Source organism: Microplitis mediator, chromosome 4 (assembly GCF_029852145.1).
Source record: "Microplitis mediator isolate UGA2020A chromosome 4, iyMicMedi2.1, whole genome shotgun sequence".
Taxonomy (NCBI): Eukaryota; Metazoa; Arthropoda; class Insecta; order Hymenoptera; family Braconidae; genus Microplitis; species Microplitis mediator.
In genome coordinates, this window is record NC_079972.1 from 3,436,026 (window position 1) to 3,459,578 (window position 23,553).

At 29.6% G+C, this 23,553-nt stretch overlaps 2 protein-coding genes across 5 annotated transcripts in view; both read left to right on the forward strand.

Moving 5' to 3' along the window:
* The first annotated feature begins 1,359 nt into the window (after positions 1 to 1,359).
* LOC130666762 (CWF19-like protein 1) lies at positions 1,360 to 3,527 on the forward strand. The gene is made up of 3 exons (XM_057468013.1): positions 1,360 to 2,184; positions 2,270 to 2,927; positions 3,014 to 3,527. The coding sequence occupies exons 1-3, from the start codon at positions 1,568 to 1,570 to the stop codon at positions 3,302 to 3,304; spliced, it is 1,566 nt and encodes a 521-aa protein (XP_057323996.1). The 5' UTR covers positions 1,360 to 1,567; the 3' UTR covers positions 3,305 to 3,527.
* Positions 3,528 to 6,150: 2,623 nt separating this feature from the next.
* LOC130666347 (prominin-like protein) overlaps positions 6,151 to 23,553 on the forward strand; it is a 41,740-nt gene continuing 24,337 nt past the window's right edge. For 2 of the 4 annotated variants that reach the window (XR_008989657.1, XM_057467232.1), the window contains exons 1-6: positions 6,151 to 6,552; positions 9,747 to 10,014; positions 10,095 to 10,447; positions 10,523 to 10,644; positions 16,573 to 16,596; positions 16,730 to 17,025. Coding sequence is in view for 3 of the 4 variants with exons in the window: in XM_057467232.1 (XP_057323215.1) it covers positions 6,240 to 6,552; positions 9,747 to 10,014; positions 10,095 to 10,447; positions 10,523 to 10,644; positions 16,573 to 16,596; positions 16,730 to 17,025 (1,376 nt within the window). In the remaining variant the exon portion in view is untranslated. The remainder of the gene's footprint in view (positions 6,553 to 9,746; positions 10,015 to 10,094; positions 10,448 to 10,522; positions 10,645 to 16,572; positions 16,597 to 16,729; positions 17,026 to 23,553) is intronic. The other 2 variants (XM_057467230.1, XM_057467231.1) reach the window with 2 other exon arrangements.

Below are 23,553 nucleotides of genomic sequence, written 5' to 3' on the forward strand. Positions count from 1 at the left end.
TAAAAATTTTTTTGTAATAAAAAAATTTTATAATGAAAAATAAATTTTATCTGGCTCTCCAAGGATTACGAATTATAAAAAATAAATTATTATTTAGTAATCTTAAACATTTTACGATTATCTAAATGTAGATTCTTTCAGATTTACGAAATTTCTTGTGAAATTTTTAGCACTGAATATCCGTCTCAAATATCGCTTTAAAAAAAAAATGAAATTTGATGATTTTTTAAAAATATGTATGTGGATTGTTTACTTTTTACAATTTTTTTCATTAATATTTAAAAAACAAAATTTTTCAATTTTTTGGTTTAGGATATTCACTAAGAAAATTTTTTTTTTTTTTTTTTTAAATCAAAATCCCACATTTTCTCGATGCTTATATATATTTTTGGATTCTTTTTTTTTTTTTCAACATATCTATATATATTTAGTGTTGTCATTTCAAAATTTTTTTTTGACATAATTAAAAAATATTATTAATTTTTTATGAAGTTTGTATAAATGAATATAGTTTTTATAATTTTTGTTCAACTAACTATTTAAAATAATAAACTTAGAACTTGTCATCAATCTATAATCCGATTGGTGAGAAATTGAGATTTATATGCACAGATGGGTCTGCTGGACAAATATTTACCCACCCAAATTGTCACTTTGACAGCAAGTTAACAGAAAGCCACGGCCGAAATTTTACATCAAGTTGACTGCGAAGAGTTAATGTTTAATAAACTGACGTTAACTTTTTTAAAATTTGACGGTAAAAAAATATTCTACAATTTTCAAGTCAAATTAACAATAAATTGACATAAAATTTGCATGAAAATTGGCGACAACTTTTTTCTAGTCAACTTTTGAAGTGAATTTGCATTCTAATTCGGGTAGTAAATTTACGTGAAATTGTAGAGAGAGTTGCATACAAACTGTCGTAAAAAACGGAAAAGTCCGAAGTTGACGGAGATTTGACGAAAAATTCAAGGAAACTTTTGTAAGTAAACTTTTGCCAAAGCAAACTGTGCTATTAGGGTGAGTTGCGACCAACTTGACGACAAGTTGTCGACAACTTTCAGTTGTGTAACTGTTGACCACAAGTTGACTACAAGTTGCTCAGAAAATTGGCGACAATCTACTGCCGCAACCTGTCACCAAGTTTCTGAGCAACTTGTAGACAAGTCATCGGCAATAATTACACGAGCTGAAAGTTGTCAACAAGTTTCTCGGAAAGTTGCCGTCAACTTATGGAAATGCCAACTTTTGCGGCCAACTTGGCTATCAGGGTAGGGGCGTTTGTCGTCAAATAGAAGGAATTGATTGTACCCTTTGTTGATTGTAATAAAGATTAGAGTCATTTGTTTTTTTATTATAAATAGAATATAGATGGAAATAGTCATATGACTCGTGAATAACCTCAACTGATGAGATTTGTTATTATATTAGTATTGGATACCATAACTATAAAGTCTTTATAATCAGCTGACACAATATGCGATTGGGTAAAGTTTTTTAATGATATTCCCAATTTAAGTTTGGATTATAAGTTTTTATTTGCGTAATATAATATTTGAGAATTATGTGTGAAAAACAAAAAGTGTTGGTTTGTGGTGATGTTCAAGGAAACTTTCAATTGTTATTTTCAAAAGTTGAAGGAATTCAAAAAAAAAGTGGTCCTTTTGACTTATTATTTTGTATTGGAAATTTTTTTGGGGATAAATGTACTGAATTAGCAGCATATAAAAGTGGAAAAAAAAAAGTTCCAATCCGAACATTTATTATTGGACCTAATAGAGTTTCAGATTTAGAACATTATTCTAATTTCGATGGGTCTGAAATTTGTCACAATATAACATACTTGGGAAAACGTGGTTTATACATTACCGATTCTGGTTTAAAAATTGCTTATGTCAGTGGTATTGAGGAACCGAATAAAAATTTACCGAAAGAAATCATTTTGACTGAAAATGATGTTATTTCGGTCAGAAACACATGCCTTAAAAATCAACCCGATTTTCGAGGAGTCGATATTCTATTGAGTTCCCAATGGCCAATTGATATCAATAGCCTTGATTCTACTAATCAAAAATTACATTTCCGTGGTTCTAAACTTATTGCGTGGTTAGCTGCCCAAGTGAAACCAAGATATCACATAAGTGCTTTGGAAGAGATTTATTACGAACCACCTCCATACAGGTAGTTATTATATTACATTGATCCATACATCTTTTAGATATTTAAAGTTATTCAAGTTACATAATTTTGCTTTTTTTTTTTTTAGAAATAAAACTACAAATGGAGAAAATATTGACATCGCCACGAGATTTGTTGCCTTAGCATCTATTAAAAATTTAGAGAAGATGAAATGGATATACGCTTTGAATTTGATGCCTATTGACCGCACTCGTTTAGTGGATTTAGCAGTTAGAACAACAGATGAAATGCCGTTTCCATATCCCACATGGACGTTACTTCCAGATTATTTCAGTACAGATGCTGATAAAAAGCCATGTCAGTATTTCTATGGATTAGGATCGAATGAAAATAACAAACGTACATCGGAAGCTGATAGAGAACGAAAAAAAATGAAAAAAATAGAGTTTGACCAAGCAAAATGCTGGTTTTGTTTATCGAGTCCTGAAATAAATAAAAATTTAATTATATTGATCGGCAATCAAGTATATATAACTTTAGCAAAGGGTGGTTTAGTAGATGATCATTTTCTTATTTTACCCATTAGTCACTATCAAAGTCTTGTAACTTTGCCTGAAAACATTGAAAAAGAGATAGATACAGCTAAAGAAATTTTAACCCGTTATTTTTCTCATTCCGGAAGGATACCAGTATTTTTTGAAAGAAATTACAAGAGTTCACACTGTCAATTACAAGTCATACCTATTGCTCAAAATTTAGAACCTCATTTGAAATCGACATTTCAGGTAAAAGATCTAAACTTTATATACGAGTAAATAAAATATCTTCATCATCATTATTGATATTTATTTTTTTACATAATTTGTTCCAGGAAGTAGCAGAAATGGAAAACATTCAATTTCATACGATAAATTGCCTCAAAGAAGCTGCTCTACCAGGGGTAACATATTTTTTCGTTCAGCTACCGAGTGGAGAGAAAATATTTCATAAAATTGGAAAAAACTTTCCATTGCAATTCGGAAGACAAGTTTTAGCTAGTCAAAATTTACTGAATCTGAATGACAGAATTGATTGGAAAGAATGTCTGAAAAGTAAAGATGACGAAATGAAATTGGCTGCTGAAGTAAGAAACAAATTTCAAACTTACCAACTTGATTTTTGAAGTAAATTGTATTATTTTATTAAAAAAAAAAGAAAAACAAAAAAAAAAAATAGGTGTTGTAATTTACATTTAAATAGTATATTAACAGTATAAATATAACTTTTATCAGATATTTGCCATTGATCCTTAACGATTTACAGAGGTGACCTAAACTTTGATTCAGTATGATCGCATCGTCTTCGTGGTTTTAGGTATTGGTATTTTTATAGTAAACACAGTATTTATTTAGTATAGAATAGAAATCTATACATATGTTATTTATACCGTATTTATGAAGTTGTTGAAAAGTATAATTGTGAATTTTTTTATTTCGTATTTTCACCGTGTAAAACTCGTATAAATATAGTATACAGAAGTAAATTCATTTATAAAATTTGAACTTATACGAAAAGCCATTTTTAGTAAAATTTCCTACAACTTCATGAAATAATATAAAATAAATTCTATAAAATTCCATCATATTGCATGCCTTAAGCGCGAGCGTAGGTATGCTCTACTCTCGCCTAAAAATAAATAAACTGGAGTCCGTTAGAGTTATATTTAAATAAATAATAATATAGTGGTTAAAGTAGATCGGCCTTTATACCCCAATAAAAGAAAACATCAATGGTCATTTTTCTAAACAATAAACAGCTGGTCCAACCCACAATTTGGATAAAAAATGAATTTTTCAGAAAAAATCCTGTAAAATACATGTAACACTCTTCTTGTAATCTCCATAACTTTCGAAAAACAAAACTAATTCTTTTAAATTTTATTTCAATATATCCGTAAATTCGTTCTAACAAACTGATTAAAAAACCACAACTCTATTATTATTCGTTTGATTATAAAATAATAAAATGTGTACTGTCGAAGCTAAAAAATTTACATCTCAGGCTGCTATATATAAAAAAAATATATAAACAGAGTTAGTGAAGACCTGCTTCTTCTATCGGAGCGTGCTAGATGGCGTTAGCAAAAATTTCCATTCTATCCGCGGGAATTTTTTAATATTTTCTATAATAATTTTCTATTGTAGTTTAATGGTTCCTTAAATGTAAGCAAAAAAAAAGAAAAAAATAGGAGTCTTTATGAAAAAATTAACAAATCGTAACGTAAACATTTAATCTAAATAATTCGTGTATGACACGACCGCTTGAGGCATGCTCATTTGGATTTTCCAAACTTTTGCTATTTAAATCTAGCATAAATTTTTTTTTGTGATAGACACTTGAAATGTCCCTGATAGCCAACACTATTTTCCTCAATGGACTCAGGTGCCTCTACCTGTTAATTAATTAGTGAACTCGAAATACATAAATAGGCGCGCATTTAAATCCCGTATGAAATTTATATATTAATATCTTACAACACTTATTGCGTCTTGTCAATATTTAGTCAATAATTCAAATAATAAATCGTCGTGGTACATACTTCTTAAATTATCTATTTACAATATAATTATTTATTTATCTATTTATTTAAACTTTCGTATAGTCTCAATATACAATTCAATAGGTATGTACCACGACGATTTATTATTTAAATTATTGACCAAATATTGATAAGACGCATTAAGTGTTGTAAGATCTTGATATATAAATTTCAAATGCGCGCTTAGTTATGTATTTCAAGTTCACTAATTAATTAACAGGTAGAGGCACCTGATGCCACTGAGGACATAACGACATCCCTGATAGCCAGACTTTAAATATAATTGCTCAGCAAGTTCTGCAGGGAAACATTTTCGGCTAACTTAACGACAAGTTTCTGGCAAGCCTCGGTTGGATAATACTTGCGTGCAAGTTGATGCAAATCAACTGCCGTAATCTGAATGTAATTTGACAGAAAAACTTGCCATCAATTTCAAGTGAAACTTTTAATCAACTTAACGTCATTGTCTGACAGTAACACTTGTAGTCAAATTGAATTCAAGTTACAGACAATTTACTGTCAACTTAAAGGTAACTGTTTGCTCTCCAACACTTTCCTTGAAATTGGCATCACTATTCAGAATACAGCAATAGCTCGAAGTTAACTTATGGATGAGGTGGCTATCAGGGTAAAGTGTACTTGACCCAATAAATGAGTACTGTTAACTTAAAAGTGAAAGCTTTACTCGTGAAAGTTTCACTTCAAATCGACGGCAAGTTTTTCTATCAAATTACATTCAGATGACTGCAGTAGATTGACATCAATTTGCACGCAAGTATTATTCAGCCGAGGCTTACCAGAATCTTCCCTAATAGCACAATTTGCTTTAGCAGAAGTTTACTTACAAAAGTTTTCTTGAAATTTTCGTCAAATTTCCGTTAACTTCGGACTTTTCCGTTTTTCACGACAATTTATATGTAACTTCCTCTACAATTCCACGTAAATTTACTACCCGAATTAGAATGCAAATTCACTTCAAAAGTTGACTAGAAAAAAGTTGTCGTCAATTTTCAGGCAAATTTTATGTCAATTTATTGTTAATTTGACTTGAAAAATTGTAAAGTATTTTTTTACTCTCAAATTGTAGACAATGTTATGTATGAATTTGCTTACCTTCTGAAATGGTAAGAAAGAATATTACTGACTTTTTTTTATCGTAAAAAGTTACCTCTAAATTGAAGAAAAATTAACCGCAAATTTTTCTTTTCAACGTTTGCTGTCAAATTGTCGGCAAATTCGGGCAGCAGATTTAAGGTGATTTCAACGTCAAATTACTGTCAATTTCAAGCTAAAGTGGCGATTAGAGATATGGGCATCTAAAGTGCTGACATCTATACTCGGTTTTAGTTGCAAATAGATGTAAACTCAACAGTCAAAAACCCCCACTATTTTTCATGGCGTACCGTGCGTTTTGTAGTAGGAGTAGGAATAGTAGCAACAATAGGGTTTGGCAGTGTATTCAATCAGTCTATGATTACGACTTGTGGAGCGTCCAGAGTGGCGCGAGTTTTTTTCTAAAATGGTATCGCTCATTTGCTTTCAATGGCTGGTTTTCCATACATTAGTGGTGACAATATTTGCGGGATTGCCAGGATATGATTCGAAAATCGAAGCAGATGATTTAACAACAAAAATGCGTGCCATCAGTAAAGATCTTGATCAACAGCTTCAGAGTATTATGGCTTCACAAGCCGTAAATTTTACATCCGTGAATACAACGGGGCTGTCTTACAACGCCACCACGAAGTTTAATCCGAAAGGCATGGGACAGCTATATAATGTCACTAACATGTTTATAAATATTATTCAGTCAAAACAGGCTTATCCAGAAGGTAAGTCCATTGTTTTCGTAATTGTGATTGGTTCATATTCAAAATTAATGATACTGAAGTTAGCCGACGTCTAATAAATTTTGTATTTTTCTTTAAAACGACAAATTAAAAAAAATTATTTTTAAAAAATTGCTCCTATAGTCTTTTAAATTTTCTACCTGTGCATATATTTAGTTTATTTTTTTTTTAAATTGAATTGTTGAAAAAAAAATTAAAAAATTTTTAATTGTCTGCTAACTTTAGGATCATTCAAAATTATTCGAAACCATCAAACGAAATTCAATTTTTATTATGAAAGATGAATTCTTGATGGATTATAAAATTCAAATTTTTTAAATATTTTGTTTTAAACATTCAATGATATTTGCAAATGTATGTCATCTATTGTTTTTTTTTTTTTGTCGTAAATTAATAAATTGAATGGACGTGAATCGAAATATGACAGCAGAAGTAGTAGACACCCGAAAACAAAAGAGTTTATTTGTAAATAAACTAAATAAATATTGAGACGGAATAATTTTTTTAAATTAATATTAAGAACTTTTAAAAACTATCGTATATATAATTGTTGACAATTTTATTAGATTATGTACAAAATGTTTATGAAAACTAGAACCTAAAATCTTTTACTACATTATAATCAAGATGTAGGTAAATATTTTTTAAAATGATTTTTTTTTGTATATTTTTTATTTATCTTCTATTAAGTTACTCGTATATACATTTTAAAATTTTAAAAACTTTTAAGTTAAAGTAACATTGAATTCCCATAGAATGTTTGTATATTGTAATTAAGGAATTACTTGTCTTCTTATAGTATAAATCAAGCCAAGATTTTCATAAGCTTTTGTTTTCATTCAATGACATTTGTTTTGATTTTTATATAAAATTGTGAAATTTATTCGTCAAGTATGTTCCGGATTAAACAAAACGATTTGTGACGTTTAAAAATGATTACAAATTTAATCATCATTAATCGTCATGGTTTTTCACATTTAATCGTCTCTAATCGTCAAAAGATGATTTATTATTTTACGTCATAAGTCGTTTTTAATCTTCATGCGGAACCAGAAATTACAATATTATTTAACGATTAAAGACAATTCACGACGATTTGAATTTTTTAATCGTCATGAATCGTTTTTTATCGTAAAATAATATCTTACAACATCTGGTCCGGCATGAAGATTAAAAACAATTTAACCGATTAAAAATTTAATCGTTTTTAATCCTCTTTAATCATCAATTGACGATTCATGATGATTTAAAACGATTAAAACAGTTTTAATCCTCACGAATCGTATTTTCTAATCAGGGGTTGTAATCAAATAGAATAATGTTAAAAAAAAAATTGTAAGGCTAACCCGTGTAAAAAAATTCGTTCCAAAAAGATTCCAAAAAAGTTCCGCATGTGGAACTTCTAAACATGAGACAGATTAGAACTTCGAATGGAACTTTTTTGGAACGTTCGTAATTTTGATGTTAAAAAACTTGGTACTTTTTTGGAATTTTTTATCGACGTTTTTTTAGTTCTATAAATAATCCAAAAGTAGTGACTTTTTGAACTACTGTGGCATGTTTCTAGAACGTCTTTATTCTACGCGGAAAAAAAAATTTTTGTGACCACAAGATAAGATAACTTACAGTAACAAAATTCTGCCTTAATATACGGATAACAAAGCATTTGTTGGGATTGCAATGTTTTTGTAATGCTAGCAAATTCTTCGTTGGGCCAAGCAATAGTTCGTAACTGTAACAAAACTGTTGTATTCCAATAATAAAACTGATTCGTTAAAGTAACAGACTGAATTTGTAGCATTAACAAAAATTTTTGTAAACACGACGATATTATTATAATAAACATCATGTGTTTCCATAACAAATCGACTTCTTAATTACGATACAAATTCATTTGTTACTATACAAATTGATTTGTTAGCGTAAGCTAATCATGTTTGTCATCATAACAAAATCTTTCGTTATCCCGTCTTTTGTTATTAGGACGAAATTTATTTTTCGCGTGTAGGACCGTGAAATGTCGAGATCTTATGGAAACTTGATTGTCGTAAATCGAACTGAAACCAATAATTTCCTTTTTTTTGAAAATTTTCAATTTTCGTAGTGGGAAGCCAAAAAAATCGGTTTATTTTCGGAAAGAACACGAAAACTGCTTGAATCTATGGGTCAACCTTCAAACTTCTTACACTTTGAAATTATAAAAAGATCGGAAACATTGAAAGTATGGTTGCTAGCTTTTAAAACTCGATAATATTGTTTGCAAAAGTGCTTCCAAAGTTGATACGCAGAAACGAAGCTCGCTCTGTACCACCTTTCAATCTATAGTAGAAATTAACTTTACAAAAAACTGTAATTTTACAATAATTTTTGTAAATTAATTATTTGATGGGAGCTGATAGAAATAATAATCTGTAAAACAGTTGACCCCGCGGGCCGAATACTTGAAATCAAATTCAAAAGATTTTGATGTTTTTAAACTCTCCGAGCTCAAAAAAAGTTGCTCCAATTTCTATCGTTAAAAAACGGTTAGCCCTGATAACTAAATCAGAATTTTTGTTGTTGTTTTCAAAGTATTCAAATCGAAATTATAAGTACACTACCTCGGCGAGCTCAATAACTTTTAGTTAGAAGCTTATATACGATGTTCTTGGTCTGTAAATATAATATATACATTGTAAATTTTTTAAAAAATGTAAAATGAAAATATTCTAAATAAAAATCGGCTCCAAGCTTCACGGATTAATTATTTTCTTCTGTAATCGGATATAAAGGGGTACATGCCAATCGAGCACTAGAACCGAGCTGGTGTTTGTGATCGGCTACAGATGCATAGATCTTATTTATTTTGAAATCTTCATAACTACTTATGAATAAGAAATAACGATCTTGTATTTTATTTGATAGTTATTTTAAGCTAATCTCACATCACTTTAAAAAAAAATGACCAACAACGGTCTGAATCGGTGTTGTAATATATTTCGCACTGTTTTTCATTCATTTTCCATATACGTAGAACACCAATTTCCACATCTTGGTGATAAAATATTGGGCCTTTTACTGAACCTGAACAATTAATGTAGAAATCTTATTAGCTCTTAGACCAATTAGCGTTTTGTAAAGTTATAATTTGTATTTAATTTAAAAACAGAATAAAATATATAAATTTGTTTCGATAGGACTGATTACAGCAAAAAATGGATGGTTGGAGTTTGCCGACCCAATAAAACAGTGGAAAATACTAGTAACTCATTATGGTGGGCTTGGTGGACTCGCTGTTATCGGCATAATCTTTGCTGCCATTATTCCTTTTATTGGTTTATTCTTTTGTTGTTGCCGATGTGCTGGTCATTGTGGAGCCAGAAGTCAACCATTTGACAAAAAACACGATCATTGCCGAAAAATAATGCTCAACATTCTTATGATTGGAGTGTCCACGATTATACTGTATATACTATAATTATTATGGGATCTATGAATTATGAAATTTTAATTAAAATAACTAATGATAATGTTGACATTTTTAGATTCGGTGTTGTTTGTGCTTTTGTGACAAATGAACAAATGCAAGAGGGCACTGAAAATTTACCTAGTAGAGCCAAAACTAATCTCAAAGATGTCGAGCTTTATCTTACCACAACTAAAAAACAAATTAGCACTCTGCTTACAACAAATTATAATGAACTTAAAATCACGCTCAATAATATTCTTCAAGCAAGTGGAAAAATTGTTACTGAGGAACTTGCAGCGTATTCTCACGCTGTATCACTGACTAATTTAAATGACATTGTTTCTGGCTTAGATGCTATTAGACAAGATCTTCGGATGATAGATAAACTGACCCGAGACTTAAGAACTAATGCAAGCCAATTAGATATAGGTAACATATAAATTTATTATTAATGATATTTGACTTTAAATGGTTTCATGCACATATATATATTTTTTTTTTTAGTCGTTCGAGGTGTTAAAAAAAGTTTGTTAGACACATTAACAGCATGTAAAAATCATGAATGTCAGCAAGTATTACACGATTATAGAATTAATCAGATGTCGATACAGGTGGACTTTGACAAAGTGAGTAATATCGGATACACGTATATATACTTTCATTGAAAACTAAAATTTAAAGTTGAATACCTCACAATGGTAGACAAAAAAAATTTGTTTAATGGAACTACTTCGTTAAAATTAGAATTCAGGTTTATTTTTCAATTGAATCTTTACTTCAGTATTATTTAAGTACAATTTAACCATTTTCTTCTACTATCCATTGTATCTCTTAAACTAGTAGAGATGTACGTTATTGTTATCTAGACACGTCGATGACTTTTTTAGTAGGTTTCTGGCTAGAAATCTGGCTATTGCATTTGTGTTCATGAAAGATTTTTCGGGTGACATGAGCCCAATCGGTCGACTGGTTTGAAAGTAGTAGGTGCACAAAATTATTGAAATTTTCAAAAAATTATTTCCTGTCAATTCATGTTCAAACAGCTTTTGAACCAAAAATGATAGCTCAATACTAGGGACAAGATTTTTGCCATAATTTCGAATGAATGGTTAGAATGTTTGGTATTACGGCGAAAATATTGGTCTTATAAAAAAAGTTTTGAAACAAAAGTCATAGGAAATTTAATTTTTGAAAAAAAATATCTCTTATGATTATTTCATACGACCAATACTTTCACCTCAATTCCAAAATTAAGATTTATTATGAACGGTTCAAATTTTTGATAATTATGAAAATCTTAATTTTGAAATCACGGCTTTCTTATCAGTGCTATGAAAAAACTATAAGAAACATTTTTTTCATAAAGTTAAATTTCCTACAACTTTTGTTTGAAAAATTTTTTTATACGACCAATATTTCCACCGTAATATCAAAAATTTGACAACATTAATCATTAGTTATTATTTTTGAATCAACGCAAAAATCCCGGCTCTACTCATTACTGGTGAATGTATCTTAAAGTCCATGCAACCAGCTTCAATTTTTTCTATTTAACTTACCATTTTGATAATTTTTTCAAGTAGCTTGATGGATTCGAAAACTCCAAGCAATATAAAAAAATACTTTATCACGAGTCTTAGGTGCACATGCACGAGCGCCAGCGAGTGCTTTGTGTGCACCGGAGACGAGTACTAAGAACATTGTGTTTGACGGATAAAGACTTGACCCACGTGCTATGCACTATACTTTATTCAACAATTGTCTGATTTTTGCGAATTATTACATGAACAAAATAAACCCTAAATCAGGTGGGGTTCTATATGATACTAGTTCTTGACTTCTCTCACCACTCATTTCTCATTTATTTTAATTAATAAAAAATATAGTAAAATTACAATATTGTAGTAAAATTTACTAACAGATATGAATAAATACAGTCTGTATTTTAATTATTACAAAACATTTAGTAAAATTTACTGGTTGGTAATTATTACATAAGAAGATACATATTAACAATTATTATGCGTTATGTATTTTTTCTTAAAACGATTATATTTTTTACCATCTGTATAGTAAATTTTATTGTAAGTATTTTCAATAAATACAGATTTAAAAAAGTATATTTTCTAATACAATATAGTATTTGTTACTATACAAAGATATTAAAAATTACACTGAGAGAAAAAAAAGCAGGTTTTCTGAACTATAAAAAACATAGTTGAATGAGACCACCACTATTAACTGCTGTTTCGTTAACTAATATGATATAAGTTAACAGTAACAAAAAAGTATAGTTGACTAATTGGTAGTAAATTTAACAGTTTCTTATTCAGCATGTCCAGAAGAAAATTGTTATGATTACCATACTTCTATAGTTAGCAAGCCTAATTCGATATAATTATCATCACAATATAAATATAGTAACCACTATTAAGAATTTATAGTTTTAGCTACTGCATTAGTTTAGCACTTTCAATTATTTCAACAATGATAAATAAAAAAAATTAATTAAATTTTTTTCTATTTAACTTCTCGCTACGAAAATTGTAAATTTTCAAAAATTCGGGAAGTTATTGATTTCACCCCGATTTTCAAAAATCGAGTTTTCGTCAGATGTCGACGTTTTGAGGTCCGCGCGCGCGCGCGTGTGTGTGTGTGTGTGTGTGTGTGTGTGTGTGTGTGTGTGTGTGTGTGTGTGTGTGTGTGTGTGTGTGTGTGTGTGTGTGTGTATGTGTGTGTGTAAACTCTTTGTAACTTTTTAACTAATGAACCGATTTGGATGGTTAAGATGGCAATCGAGAGAGCTTGTTGGCCATCAACTTTCCTGAAAGTTTCAGATCGTTTACAGTACATTTTCATGCTCTTCGCGCTCGAAAATACTTTTATATGCCATTATTTTCGAAAAAAACCGTTTTTAAGCATTTGTTTTCCCCCGATATCTCGCGAACGAATTAACCGATTTTGATAATTGAGGCGGCAATCGACGTGTTTTATTAGGTTCTAGAGCTGATTAGATTTTGGAGTCGATCGTTTAAGTCATTTCTGAGAAATCGATAAATATAAAAAAAAAATAAAAAATTTTTTTTTTGTAATTCGCCAATATTTTCGACTCTACTTGATCAAATGATCTGAAATTTTCAGGAAAGTTGATGGCCAACAAGCTCTTTCGATTGTCACCTTATACAAAGAGTTGACACACACACACACACACATACATACATACACTCGGACATCGTTCTGAAAATAATCAGAATAGCTTCCTAGGACCTCAAAACGTCGACATCTGATGAAATTTCGATTTTCGCAAATCGGGGTGAAAACAATAACTTCCCGAATTTTTCGAAAATCGTCGATTTTCTTAGCGGGAAATTAAAAAAATTTTTTTTTTAGTTTTTTATTCATTTCTCAGAAACGAGTTGAATGATCGTCTTCAAAATCTAATCAGCTCTAGAACTTTATAAGCCGCGTCGTATACGACCTCAACCATCTCAATCTGTTAATTTGTTCGCGAGATATCGCGGGAGAAAGAAATGGTAAAAAATGGTTTTTCGCGAACATCTTTGAAGCAACTGAACTAAAAAATTCCAAAATCTTATCAGCTCTAGAACTCAATAGAATACGTCAATTGCCGTCTCAACCATCAAAATCGGTCAGTTCGATCGTGAGATATCGTGGGAGAAAGAAATGCTAAAAAACGGTTTTTTCGAAAACAATGGTATACAAAAGTATTTTTGAGCTGTTCAGTACAGACTAAACGAGAAAGCAACGATAATACCGCTACGCTACAGAACCAGTGAAAAAATTACAGTTCGACTGCGCTTCTAATCCTTTATTCCCATATTTAATTTTTATATTCTATTAGTTTTAAAATATTTTACGAATATTTTCGAACGGGAATATTTTTAAAGTATGTCAATGTTCGTGAAAAAAACATTTTTAAATATTTCTAAAAAAAATATTCAAAATAATAAAAAAAAAAAATTTAATACAAAAATTGACCATCGCATTAATCGGTCTTTAAAGTTTCCGATAATCATTAATAAGTACGCAATCAACTAATTCTTTGAGATATTAAAAAGACTTTATACGAGCATTTGCGAAGTGATGGCTATTCGACAGTAAATTCCACCCAAATGCTTCGCATTTAAAGCGTGCACAAAAATTATTATCGGAAAAAAACTCTGTACGACTATTTTTTATAAACAAAAAACGCGTTTCACGGTGTGACTGGGTAAACAAACGGCTCTAAAATATAAACTATTTCTAAGATCAGGTCGTCTAAACTCTTATTTTGAAGAGAGGAAATCATAGAACCTGTGTACTAAATTTCAAATTAAAATATTTAAAACTTTTAAAGTTATTACTTTTTAAAGCCCTAAACGCAAATTTACAAACGATTAGCCATAAATGTACCAATTATTAATATATTTACGTACACATGTACATATTCTCGTAGAGAATAAAAATACATTTCTTTTGAGCTCAAGTTAAGCTCGATAACTCAATTTGAAAAAAAGTTATTGCAAAAAAACAGTTTTTTTTACGAGTTTTTTACTCCTAGCGAAAAAAAACGTATCGTACAAAAAAAAAATTCGAAATAGAAAAGATGAGTTTTCGATATTATCAACTTTAAAGTACTATTTCTTTGCGAATAACTATTTATTTTTAATTTTTTATCCGTGCGAGTTTTTCGTTCAACTAGAATTGGGTACCCGAGTTCGAGCAGTTCTTACAGTCCGGTTCGACGAAATACACGAGCTCGGACACGCCGTAGCGGCATTAGATAGCGCCATGGTGTTTGGCCAATCAGAAATGATTGTATATTAACATAAACTTTTATGAGACTGACTTGAGCCAGTGAACCGCGTATTCTTCGGCATAAATATTATTTAGTCGTGTCGTATCTTCTAAACGTTTCATATTAACATGCTTTGAATTGAACCTACTAGATCGCACCCAGTACGCTCAAATTTTTTTTTATTTGTATATTAAAAAAAAAACTGCAACTGTCGACCCTACGGGCCAGCGCCAAAACTTCCCGCTGTTTTCAAGCTCTTTCAGCCTGCAAACATTATTGTGAATTCATTGCGCTCAAAAAAAGTTATGTATTGCATTAAGTTACGAGATTTAAAAAAACTTAAATAGTTAATAACATGAAACTTTTAATTTTCGTGTAAGATTATTCTTTAAAAATCGTATAGATTTGGGTAGAACTAAATGTAAATAATCCTGATAAAGAGCGAAAGGAACTTTGAAGTAGATCATAACCTCGAAATATTGAATATCCGAAAAAAGTTTAGAGAACAGTAATTTCTTTCATGTTTTGTTGACGATATATAATCTAAATTAATGAACCATCAAATTAAGAAGGCTCTTGCGACAATCGACGCGTTTTATTGAGTTTTAGAAGAAAATAATTTTTAAAAAACTAAAAAAAAATTCTTACTTTGTTTTCTTTATCTCATATATCTCTGCGTCTATTTGATCGATTGATATAAAATTTACAAATAAGTTGATGACTGGCACGCCCTTTCGATTGCCACCAAAACCATTCACACATACACACGCGGACATCGCGATATCGGGATGAAAACAATAACTTTTTTTTTTAATGAAAAAATAGTATATTACATACCTAGACCAGTAAAATAAGAAAAGCCTCAGAACACATGTAATTGTTGGCCGAGGCTGACAAACATGTGGTCTGAGGCTTTCTTTTTTATTGGCCTAGGTATGTAATATACTATTCCTGCCCTCCGGCCGGAAAGTGACAACTTTCGGGCCGCTGCCCTGAACGAAGATGCAACTTTCCGACCGGAGGGCAGAAAAATTATGTTCCATGCAATATTCGATAAATTTTGAACGTGTACTTGACGCTACTTTTTTCAGAGAATCTGTTAGGGTAGGATTTCATCATATGAAATGATTCCTTGAGCTTTTTACAATATGAACATTCAGCTTTTATCTTTATCCTTTACTTATACTTAAATATAATAATTGTCCAATATGGGTCATTTGTATACAAAACTCGATAAAACTATGAGCGTCTTTGGGCGAAGTAAGTTCTTAGTGAACTTAGTTAGGTAAGGTATGGTAAAACATGCTTTTATTATAATTAATCTTACTCAGTTTACTTAGTTCGCTCAAACACACTCTATTCTTTTGAATAAAATCTAGTAAAATTTTAATTGCACAGAATTTAAATATTATACTTTGTAATTAAAACGTACATACAGTGTTGGAGATTTTTTTTTTTTTTTGTAAATCATTTAATGGTATATTCAGTTGATTGCTTTCGAGGCTTGGAGTACGTACTTATACGATGTATTGTATCTTGATTTGTTCTGCTCAGAACTCTGCTCTAAAATGCCTCAACACAAATTGTCTTTCAAGCAAGCCACTGAATACGCTATAAGTCTGCTGGCTCTATTTATTATTATTATTAGTAATCATTTATCAATAACAAATGACCCATGAGTGAGAATTCAGCGTTAATCATATTTAAAATATAATTGTTCTTTAATTATAAAAATATGATATATTTTTACATGCAGTATATGGACCAATATTTTCCAAAGGTGATAAACTATTCATATTACAGTTTATTATTTTTTTTTTTTAAATTTAAATTAATTAAGTCATCTTCATTAAATTATAAGTTTACGATAATGTTTTTAAAATTAATAGTAATAATATGCGAGTATTTTTTAGCTACCTGATGTATCCTTAGCACTACGTAATATAACATCACTCATGGAAGGAAATATTGTATCAGAAGTTAGTGCAGGCAGAGAATCTTTTTTGAAGATTCAAAGAGATATCCAACAGGCTGTGAACGAAACGATACCTGTTGTTAGTGCAAGTATTGAAAATGCCGGACACTCATTGGCTAATGCGTCTAATAGCATCACTTCTCTTATTGATAAGATCAATAAGGATATTAACAAAGTATATATTCCTTATTTAAAAATTGCTCAAGATAAAATTGAAGGATACTCAATTTACAGGTAATTTAATTGCTTGTGTTATAGCAAGTTCGATAATACCGATATTTAGAATTTTTTCATTGCATAAGTATTGAAGCTGGGCTATATACTAACCGAATTATTGAATTTTACTTTGTTTGCACAACTCAATTGCGAAGCAATGAGATGTGCTCTGTTAACTCTTACTTGGTTCCAGCTGATTCACTCACGTAAAAATCATATTTACCCTTATTCAAATATGTTCAACTAGAACAAAATTTATACTATTTGCAAGATAATTTATTAATGAATGAAACACAATTTTAAGTCACTTTTTTGAAATATAATATTTGAAGAAAAAAAGAATGTAAAGAAAACCTGTGATGTCGGTCAGTATGTACGGATGTTGGTAAACACTAAAACTTGAAAAATACACAACCGAATAGATCAATTGATATATTTTATTTTTTATACAACTTTAATTCTTAAATAGAAGAAACCTTCTGAAAATCACTACCCAAATCTATTTGGTTTAATTATACTTAAAAACTTAAAACTGGCAATTCATGAAAAAATTTAGCGGTTATTTTTTTTTTTTATCATTTTTATTATTCTTTTTTTTTCAACTTTTTTGCATATAGGAGTGCCATCTATTATTCTCTTTTTGAATGAGTAAGTGAGTTGTGCACGTTTTGATTTTCCAACTTTTTTAGTCTATTAATAATTATTACCATAACTATTATAGCTTTTGAGAAAAAGCATAAGATAAGCTTTTTCGTACGATTTTTATGATTTCAGTCACACACTTATTCAAAACGTCATTAGAAAAGTAAAATTCAAAAATTCGGTTAGTACGGTCCAGCCTTGATGAAAGTCGCACATGGGAAAAATTTTTTTTTTTTTTTAACTCATAATAAGAAATCATGTCTTTTATTAGTAACTAAGGACACAAATAAATGGACATAACATTTGATAGATTGTGATTGGTCCATTAAAAATATATCGAACAATGTATTTTTCAGAATAATTGCATGTCGTATATTCCATTGGTATATCGTCGGTTTAATTTTGGGTGTTTTCCAGTTACGACGCTATAGCGCATTGTGCTAAGCATTGAATGTTCCAACTACGGCACTGCCTCGCGTAGTTGAGCACTAGTGATAGCTGTGCTCACATGGTGTGCGCAATTATTGCCTACTAATTATTATAAAATTTATAGTCTGATTATTTTTAAATTGGTATGGAAAAAAGTTCTTGATTATTAACTTCCTGCTGAAAAAATTTAAAATTTAAAAAAAATCTAAAAATCGGTTGACCTTGCAGGCCAGCCTTGAAACTCAAGTGGCTCAAAAAATTATAGTCAAAATTTTCAAGCCCTTCGTGATCGTAAAAAGTTATATTTTCATCGCGGCCACATTTCTGGAAAACCTGAAAATGTCAGGAAATTATAAATATACTGGAAATGTCAGGGAATTTCGTCAGAAATCTGGAAAAAAATTCACTTTCTTTCTTTTGACTGAAAAAATCCGACAAATTTTGTTTTCTGTCAAAACTGTTCAAAAAGTGGCGCCGTGCGAATGCGATTGTAATACCATCTTGAAAAAAAATTAGTAGAAATTGATTCCAATAGCAAAAAAACGAAGCAGTTAGAATTAAAAAGGCTGTTAGAAAAAAAAGTCTTAGTAGAAACCAATCGTCTAAACCTTCAAGCTATTAATATGCATATTGACAAGTTAAAAAACCAAAACCATTAGATGTATACATAATAGGGTGTCCGTTATTTACCAACTTGTTTTTTTTTTAGCAACGCCCCCTAAATTTTTCGTTTATGAGCTAAAAAAAATTATCAGACCCATATAAGCCCTTAATATTCATATTAAACCGTGCCCCAAAGACAATACATTTCCCATTTGAATAACATGGGGTTTTGACGAGTTTTACATTTAATTTTTTTTCTCCTCAGCAAGCTAATATACAAAGATGAGAGACACATACTTTTGTAGGAATTTAAACGCTCTACAAAAAAGGCTTCTTATGATTTTTTGATAAATTTACTGGTTTAAAAGTTATTCAAGGATAAAGTTAAACTTATAGTAATTTATTTGATTTTTTTACTTTGACCGCAAAATTATCATTATTTAAATAAATGTAAATTGTTTGTTGCAAAAAATCTTCAATTTTAACTGTGCTATCGAAAAAATTACTGTAAAAATTCGAATAACTGAAAAATAATGTGACTGAAGAGTTGAGTTAAGTTAAAAAATTTGCAATTTATCGGGAAAAACATAACAGATTCAATAACCTTTTTAACATACTGATTAACACTTTGTTTTATTGAACATTCTTTGGTCGCATTTGGAAATTTTTTTTATACTCGCTCTCTAAAAATGAATTAGTGGAATTTACTGCGAATTAGTAGATATGCACTGGAAACGAGCTATAAATATATCATTGGTTGAATTAGTGGTATATTTCTAGCTGGATAAATAGTGACTATCCACTAATTTGCAGTGAATTTCACTAATTCAATTTTAGAGAGCACATACAATTTGAATAACATATTGTTTTTGATCTTCGCCCTTAGCTAGAGTATTAATATATTCTTCAGTCAATTTTACAGCGGTTTCTGCAGTATCATTCTCTTTAAATCAGAAATATGTAGTGGAAACCACTGAAAAATATATAATGGTATACTTATAGCTGTGAAACAGTGAATAGCACTGTTTCGGATTTAAGGAGTTGACTACTTCTAAGCGTTTAACAATTAAAAAAAATATTTACAGGTGCCACCAAAGAATGTTCAATGAAACAAAGTGTTAATCAGTATGTAAAAAAAGTTTATTGAATCTGTTATGTTTTTCCCGATAAATTGCAAATTGTTTAACTTAACTCAACTCTTCAGTCACGTTATTTTTCAGTTATCCGAATTTTAACAGTAATTTTTTCGATAGCACAGTTAAAATTGAATATTTTTTGCAACAAACAATTTACATTTATTTAAATAATGATAATTTTGCGGTCAAAGTAAAAATATCAAATAAATTACTATAAGTTTAACTTTATCCTTAAATAACTTTTAAACCAGTAAATTTATCAAAAAATCATAAGAAGCCTTTTTTGTAGAGCGTTTAATTTCCTACAAAAATATGTGTCTCTCATCTTTGTATATTAGCTTGCTTAGGAGAAAAAAAATTAAATGTAAAACTCGTCAAAACCCCATGTTATTCAAATGGGAAATGTATTGTCTTTGGGGCACGGTTTAATATAAATATTAAGGGCTTATATGGGTCTGATAATTTTTTTTAGCTCATAAATGAAAAATTCAAGGGGTGTTGCTAAAAAAAAAATCAAGTTGGTAAATAACGGACACCCTAATACATAAGTATAGAACCAATAAGTTTCACTATATTTATTGTTCGCGTACTTCATTAATCAATATGTATACATTGTATATATTGGTTAATGAAGTACGCCAATAATAAATATAGTGAAACTTATTAGCAAGGTAAATGTCCTAATACCGGAACGACGAAGGGTATACGACTGATTTTTATCGTTTTAAAAATATTCAAATAAATTATAAACCAAAATAATATATAACATCATGTAGAATAGACATTTACCTATTCAAAACTAGTCAAAGTTGTCAATTTTTCATAAATTTAATATAAAAAAAAAAGATTTTTTCCTTTGACACCCAAACGACCGGAATGCTGAAATAGCCTTGTCCCAATACTGGAATTCGGTTGTCCTAATACCGGAACAGTAAATAAAATGAGTTATTTTTTGCACTGACGTGCATTTTATTCATAGTGAAAATAGTAACAATTATTAAATATTTTTGATGTAAAATGCATTTGAAAACTTTCAATGATTAAATATTTAATAATATATATATTTTGAACTGAAGAATAGAAACAAAATGAATCGTGTGAGGTTATACTATAAAAATGATTAAAAGAAAAATTAAATACAACAATTTGTTGTTTATAATTTAAATCATAGTTTATCTATATTTAATGCATTTTTCATGACAATCATACTTACTGGAGAGAAAAAAACAGATATTTTTAAATGAACTACCCTAACATTTTAATAAATTTTATCGACTATCGCTCGTTCTTTTTTTTTTTTTTTTCAAATAAAAAAAAAGAACATAATATATATGAATCTGTCCTTTATTTAGCATGATATAATTTCATTTCGTTTTCTAATTAATATTTTAAAAAGTACTGAAAATACTAATAATAATAAGAATAATAATAATAATCATCATCATCAAATTAAATTCCTGTTTGAAAGTACAAAAAATTTTATTTCAAGTGTTTGATAGTAATTTTAATGTTGAGAAATTGTATTATTCAAACAATATTTTTGATAAAAAAAATCGGTCTATCGGTTAACCCTGCGGGCCAGCCCCAAAATTTCCCGCTGTTTTCGAGCTCCTTGAGCTAAAATGAAAATTTTTATTTTTTTCGGCCAAGAAACCTACAGACTTGAAACTTGAAATAAAAATTACCTACAATAAGAAAAAACAAATCGTGTAATTTCAGGTCTGTAGGTCTATTGGTCAAAAAACGTGAAAACTTTTATTTCTTGCGACGGCGCACATCCCCATGAACTATGGATTTTACAAAAAAAAAATTGAGCCATTGATTTTTTCGTATCGTAGGTGATTTTCATTTCAAATTAAAAATCTGTAGGTCTCTTGTTCAAAAAAAGTGAAAATTTTAATTTCTTACGCTCCCGCACAACCCTACCTGTATCGATTTAAAAAAGAAAATTACACCATCGATTATTTTAGTTCGCCAGTAATCTGTTATTTTGCTATGACGACGGTTGCTATGGCATCTGGTATTAGCCAATCAGAGAAGCGCGTTTGGTAGATAGCCAATGAGGAGAGAGGAATCGGTAAGTTGCTAAAAAATAAACTTTGAGTAAGAGTTTCATAAAATCCGTTCTTGGTGAGCGTCTATGTTGAGAAAGGAGTATGCATGCCAAATTTCAAGTCAGAATTTTAAAAAAATTACTTACAATCGATATCAATCGGGAGTTAAAAGAAATTTGTCGAATCAATTTTAGCCAAAAGAATTTAAAGATCCGAATTATAAAATTGAGATGACGATTTTATTGAAATTTATTTAACAAATTTCTTTTAACTCCTAATTGATATCAAGTATGAATAATTTTTTTTCAAATCTATAAATCGGCGAAATTATGAATCCGTTGTCCTTTTTTCAATTAATGCTTTAATTTTTTTTTTAATGAATTCATAATAATTTGATACGCTTATGACAGTTAAAAGTCATTGAAAATTTTTAAAAAGTGGGCGGGGGGCACTGTCTAAGAATGGCCTTAAAATGAATATTAGCTACGATACGAGATAGTCAATAGTGAAATTCTTTTTTACAAAATCTGATATTACGGGGGTTTACAGGATTTTCAAGAATGAAAATTTTCACATTTTTCAACCAAGAGGCCTACAGACTTAAAATTAAAAATGAATATTAGTTATCATACGAAAAAATCAGTCGCATAAATTCTTTTTAGAAAATCGATTCTTGTGGGGGTTAGTTCCAACCTTTTTTCCATAAGAAGAGGAGGGAGGGGGGGGGGACTATGAGAATATTTACGATTATCGTCAAAAATTAAATGCCAGGACTTTGATATTAATAATTGAAACAAAATATATAGTAGGGTGGCGCAAAAAAACCGACTATTTTTTTTTTTCCATCTCGCATGAAAATTTGTTGGTTTACGATGTTTTTAGAAGCCTCTCCACAAATCAGCTCGATAAAAAATTTTTAAGAGGTCGCTCACGAATTTTGAAAATATTAAAAATGATCGAAATTCGGATTTTTATTAAAAAAATTTTTTTTTTCTCGGGGCAGCAATAGTTTATATTTGTAAAATCATGACTATGCTGAAAATTTCAGCCCAAAATTTAAATATTTAAACGGCGCTCAAGAATTTCGAATATTAACTGATAATATGTAACTAATAGTTTGAATTAGTTTTTATAACTCAATTATTGTCATTTCACTTAAATATAACTTTTGCATAACCAAAAATATACAGGACAGTCTTAAACAATAAAATTTGGTAAGTTTTGAATAAGCGAAAAAACCTACAAATTGGATTAAAAAATAAAAAAGTATGTAAATAACTTATTATTTCTGTTTCTCGGGTTATATTTTCATTCATTGTCATGCAAATTGATAGTGAAAAAATCGAGAAGCTTTATTATTAATATTTAAGGGTCGCTCAAAAACGTCCAAGAGATTGCGCTCGGAAACATTCAAAATTCTTGAGCGCCGTTTAAATATTTAAATTTTGGGCTGAAATTTTCAGCATAGTCATGATTTTACAAATATAAACTATTGCTGCCACGAGAAAAAAAAAATTTTTTAAATAAAAATCCGAATTTCGATCATTTTTTATATTTTCAAAATTCGTGAGCGACCTCTCAAAAATTTTTTATCGAGCTGATTTGTGGAGAGGCTTCTTAAAACATCGTAAACCAACAAATTTTCATGCGAGATGGAAAAAAAAAAAATAGTCGGTTTTTTT

Excerpts from the sequence above, each read along its gene's own strand:
- LOC130666762 (XM_057468013.1), top strand. The coding sequence starts at position 1,568 with ATGTGTGAAAAACAAAAAGTGTTGGTTTGTGGTGATGTTCAAGGAAAC. Across the intron at positions 2,185-2,269 it reads TACGAACCACCTCCATACAG|AAATAAAACTACAAATGGAG; the intron begins GTAGTTATTATA and ends TTTTTTTTTTAG. Across the intron at positions 2,928-3,013 it reads ATTTGAAATCGACATTTCAG|GAAGTAGCAGAAATGGAAAA; the intron begins GTAAAAGATCTA and ends AATTTGTTCCAG.